The sequence below is a fragment of the Clarias gariepinus genome, chromosome 3, assembly GCF_024256425.1.
Source record: "Clarias gariepinus isolate MV-2021 ecotype Netherlands chromosome 3, CGAR_prim_01v2, whole genome shotgun sequence".
NCBI classification, from domain to species: Eukaryota; Metazoa; Chordata; class Actinopteri; order Siluriformes; family Clariidae; genus Clarias; species Clarias gariepinus.
Genome location: NC_071102.1, coordinates 4991342 through 4996589, shown reverse-complemented (window position 1 = coordinate 4996589; position 5248 = coordinate 4991342). Strand labels below are relative to the sequence as shown.

The 5248-nt window shown below is 35.1% G+C and overlaps 1 protein-coding gene across 1 annotated transcript; it reads left to right on the top strand.

The window, feature by feature from the left end:
- The first annotated feature begins 2110 nt into the window (after positions 1 to 2110).
- On the top strand, positions 2111 to 4097 carry LOC128519586 (GTPase IMAP family member 4-like). Its single transcript, XM_053493358.1, has 2 exons — positions 2111 to 2239; positions 2768 to 4097. Exons 1-2 carry the CDS (start codon positions 2221 to 2223, stop codon positions 3361 to 3363), a joined length of 615 nt encoding a protein of 204 aa, XP_053349333.1. The 5' UTR covers positions 2111 to 2220; the 3' UTR covers positions 3364 to 4097.
- Positions 4098 to 5248: the final 1151 nt, after the last annotated feature.

Sequence of the window (5248 nt, the reverse complement as noted above, 5' to 3'; positions counted from 1 at the left end):
CTTCATTCTGGAGCTCAGTTTGAACTTCAGTAGTTCGCCTTGACCATGTCTAAACGCATTGAGTTGCTTCCCTGTGCTTTTTCAGTTAATGCTAAAGAAATTTTGGTCGCACTTGCACAAAGTCAGTTTAAATGTTGCTTGTTATTTTGTTTCACTTAGTTTTTTTTAATAGCTGTCGTTAAAATCATTTTTTTTTGTGCATATAGACACAAAGCTCCTGCTAATGTACTGTAAAGGGTCAAGCAATATTCACAAATGTTTTTTTTCTTTCTTATCCATTAGTGCACATTTTATATTTAATGTTATGGGATTTGGTAGGCACAGGGCAGACGCCGCTGTCTCCAAAGATAAAACCAGGGGAAAAATAAAGAAAAAAAAAAACTTTAAAACTTTTTTCTTTTCAGTTCTATTTTAGAAACTGCTGAGTAATAGCAAGATATTTATTTATTTATTTACTTATTTATTTATTTAAAATCTTCCATCCAGACTTGTTGCAGCTTGCAGAAAAAAAGCAAAAAAAAAAAAGTGAAATTCTCTCCTGAGCAAATATAAGGAAATTAATGTCACGCTGAATTAAAAAAAATTTTTTTCCTTGCCAATATTTCAATGTTGCAGCTAAAAATACCATGACTATTTTGGGGGAGCAGTAGTATAACATCACTCTTTGACTGAAGGTGCAAACAGTCATGCTGCAAAAGCAGGATAAATTTATTTTCTCTAAAGCTAGAGCCAAAAAAAATCCCAATTTCCACATCACCATAGTTACATTTAATCTTTATTTTATCTGAATTCCTGATTATAATAACTCTAATCTTGATTAAAAGCTAGTTTGTTAGCCGATACCATCTAGTGCCGTTACAGGCTACAGGTTACACGAGCTGCTTTTGGCTCACATCAGACCGAAATGTGTTCTTTTTTTTGTTCTTTTACATTTTGTTTTGACTTAAGTTGAATTTTAAAATAGGTTACTATTACACTATAACAATAACACTAGCGTATCCACAGAACGGTAGCCTTTTCTATCATGTCTATCCAGATCCTCCGAGATTACACCCCCAATTAGTTTGCAGTTTCCTAACATCCAAGCTTCAAAGCTGAGAAGCTGCACCTTTTATTCCTTTACATCAAAGGCTATTATTCCTTCCTTGCTCTCTTCAAATCAACATCTAGCCCCAGGATCTGTGTGCTTTCCCTTTCCCTTTCCCACCTCTCCCTTCTCAACAAAGAGCAAAGCTTTCAGTCAGGACTTAATGAAAGCAGTCATAAAAACCAATGATTTGAGAGAAGGAGATACTACTGGCACCCAGAGATGTCAAACACTTTATTGTTTTTCTGCCTCTCGCTTTTTTTTTACCAGTGCTTATTATTCTGTAACATCACATACCACCTAAATCAGAAAGCACTCTATGTTCCCTCTAATTGTGCAAACACATTTACAGCTGCTTTGCCAAGAAAAAATCTTTTTTTCCTAAATGTATAAATGCTTATAATACAGTAATGTATAACATTATATCTCACATTTGTACACATTCATCAATAATATAAATCAGTTATGCTCATTTTCCCCATTCTTAATCATGCAATAATTTCAATTAAAATAAAAGCTTGGAGTGAGATCCTGAAAAGAAAGGCACTGCACAGTGATTGCATGGTTTGACAGCTCTAGTTAAAACCTTACAACTTTTCATTAACAAAATACCAGTTCCGATCACTTTCTGTAGTTATTTGGACATTGTTTTTGTACTCGTACTACTATGAAAAAGCTTCACAATGGTGTTACTCAATGGCCGTTACAACACGGTCTTGTGAACTCTGTGATTTATATTCTTACATGAACTTTTAAAGGTTGTGAAGAAAATGCCATCTAACATTTCTTTCTGTAATTTAATTCATGTCTCAACATTTTCCAAATTAGATCACTTTAGTCTACATGCAGTCACATGTGCAGTACCTATCCTGTGCATGTGTCTTCAAAAGGTGTCGCCTTTGGGTCACCTGGTTATTTGGTCATGCATGAAAATACCTGAGCTGTTTTTTTCTCTCCAGTTTTTACTATACAAGAAGTGTTTTTTCAGTTTATAACAACAATTTTGTCTGTGTAATAGTACTGCTTGATTTGTAACATACAGCATGTTCTTTTAGAAATTAGAGGACTCTCCTAACCTTCATCTATCAAACCTGTAGCTTTATACTTACTGTAAAACAAAAACTTAAGGAAATATGTCAATGGCTGAAAAAGGTGGGTGGAATTTGCATTCTGTCATGTATTAGTTAAAACAGATAGATAAGGGTGGCTGGTTTTATCCCGAACTTACAGTAGGTTTCAAATATTCTTGTGTGTGTATGTGTGTGTTGCTTTGAGTTGAATGGATGTACAAATGTAGCACACAAACAAGACACAAGACACATTATACATAATGTTTTTTTTTTAAAAAAAGCATTGCCTGGCTAAAAAGGTTACAGTTCAGATTTAAATAAGCGAATAATTGAAAATTTCTGTACAAGTACTGCAGTGATTAATATTTTTTAACATTTTTGAGAGTAGCCTCTCTTTACCTCTCTTTAAATCACATTAAATCACACGTTGGGAAAAGTTTTCAGTTTGCTAGGGAGCATAAAGATTGGGCTTTGGAACAATGCAAAAAGGCCATATGATCTTCTGAGTTCATATTCCCTCTTTTGCAGAGCAGTGGGTGTGTCAGTGGTATTAGATTTTCTCACCCTAAAGATTCTTGTTATTTAAAAGATTTGTTTGATTTTCCAACAGAAGCAGATCATGTAAAGATTGTATTGCTGGGTGGACGTTGGGGAGGAAAAAGTTCCTCTGGAAACACCATCCTAAATAAAGAAGTGTTTGGAATCTGTGAACATACAGAAGTCTGTGCGATGGAGACGAACAAAATTGCAGGCATGCAAGTCAGCGTGGTTGACACGCCAAGTTGGAACTGGGTTTGTGCAGAATCCTCTTCAGATGAACTTAAGCAGGAACTGAAGCGCAGTGTTGAGATGCTTGGTGAAGGGACCCATGCCTTTCTACTGGTTTATCCATTAGGGGCTGCATTTTTAAAGAGACACAAAATTGCCGTAGAAGAGCACTTGGAGCTTTTGGGTGCTGATGTCTGGGACCACACCATGGTCTTGTTCTCTCGGGGGGATTGGCTAGGAGAAGTCACTATTGAGCAGCATATTCAGGAAGCAAAAGGAGAATTGAAGTGGTTGCTGGATCAGTGTAAGAATAGGTATCATGTTCTTAATAATAAGGTGAAGACCAATGAGATGCAAGTTATTGAACTTTTGGAGAAGATCCAAAGGAATATTCGAGGAAAACGAAAGAGGAGCAGGGTTGACCCACCCCTGTTTTAGACCTTGTATTTTAGAAGTATTAGCGCTGTTTCATGTCCAAAAAAAGTATTCCATGAGATGACATATGACTTGGATATGCTTTGCTAAAAGTATATGTAGGTTCTTATGGTCAGTGTAGGTTTTATTTACACTTATAAACAACACTTCTAAAAACCACGGTCACTTGCAAGTTTATTTTAATATTGTATGAAGGTGTAGGGTGCTACAGTGATTTACACAGACCTCAACACTGATTGTGATTCCTGTTCATACTGATTTGTAAAACTCCTGGGCCAACAGTCGTAGACTATGTTCACCAATCATTTTAGAGATGCACTTTGTTTAAAAAAACATGTATATTCATTCATCTTCTATAACTCTAGGGGTTTGCAGGGAGCCTGTAGCCTATTCCAGGAAATCTTAGACACAAGGCAGGGTACACCCAGGACACACACCACACACTCATTCACACACTATGCACCAAAGTTTTGGAATGCCAGTTTACCTAATCTGCATCTCATTCGACTGTGGGAGGAAACCGGAGCACTCAGAGAAAACCCACCAATCCCTGGTACCGCGACTGCATCACAGCTGTGCTGATATTCAGTACAACAGCACTCCCTTTTGTATGATATTGCTTAAATCATGTATACAGTAGGTTTACAATTCACAAACTTAGTTTTTAAAGTTGAGTGCATGGGTATCTAACAGGGAAAAATAAATCATATAAACTGCCTGATTAAATTGTGGTGAGCTATTTCACTGTATAAATACATCTGTTACTGAAATGTGTAAAACTGATATGAATTAAAACATTTTAGCGTTTTAGGGCACTTAACATCCACGAAACAAGTTAGTTCATGTATTTTATGGATTTTAAGTAATGTTGTATATTTGCTATTTTTTCACCTGAATTATTAAGAACTTTTGTTACACAGTTAATAAAGTGGTTCTTAAGACTGTTTCGTTTTTGTTTCTCAAAGAATTGTAAATTCTATGTATCATAGATTCATGATGCTTCATCAAGCACTTCTTTATTTTCATGTTTAAGTGATAGAAGTGCTAAAATCTCTGCATCTCACAGCATGTCATGTTCATTAGTCACATCATTCAGTATGAAAAGTGCCAGTTTACTCAGACTTTAACACTACTTAAAGCATTTAAGTATAAAAGCCATGGTATTTAGTTTTTTAAAAAAGTTTTTTTTTCCTGTTGACATTTAAAATAAAGAAAACTTCTTAAACTGTAATGTTTGCCTTTAATTCCTTGTAAATTTGTAACAATGTAAAATGTAAGGATTTAAAGAAACTTTGCTAATGTCTTTGCTAAGATTTAATAATAATCTGCTGTGTGAAAACTTTATTATCTTGTAATGCGAATGACATTATTTGTTAGAATGGTATTTTCCAGGAGGTGCATCTTTTAACACTAATAATGAGCTGTGCAGACAAATTTATAGACAAACTATAATAAATTTAAATAATAATAAAAGAATTAACATTACAAAGACTAGAGTCCAGATTACTCAATTAGAAAACAATTTACAGACTCCATTACTGAAGTTAGAAAAGTTAATGGAAAAATAATGAAGACACTTTAATCTGGAATTATGTATTTGTAAGGTGTTGCCTCGTACCTTCAAATCTCACGCTTGGTCTTTGTGTTTGCACATTTTCCATGTGCATAGTAGATTTATTTTTACTTTTTGTACCCAAATTTACTTATATTTTTAGTAATTTTCTCCTAAAGTCCAAAGACAGTCAGTGTATTCTCTGTGATTGGTGTTTCCAAGTTGCCCATAGTGTATCATTGTATATGTGAGTGCATGTCTCAGTTCCCTGCGAGGGTTTGGGCACACCATTGATAAGGTCAAGGTGTGCCCTGCCTTGTGCCCTGAGCTCCCTGT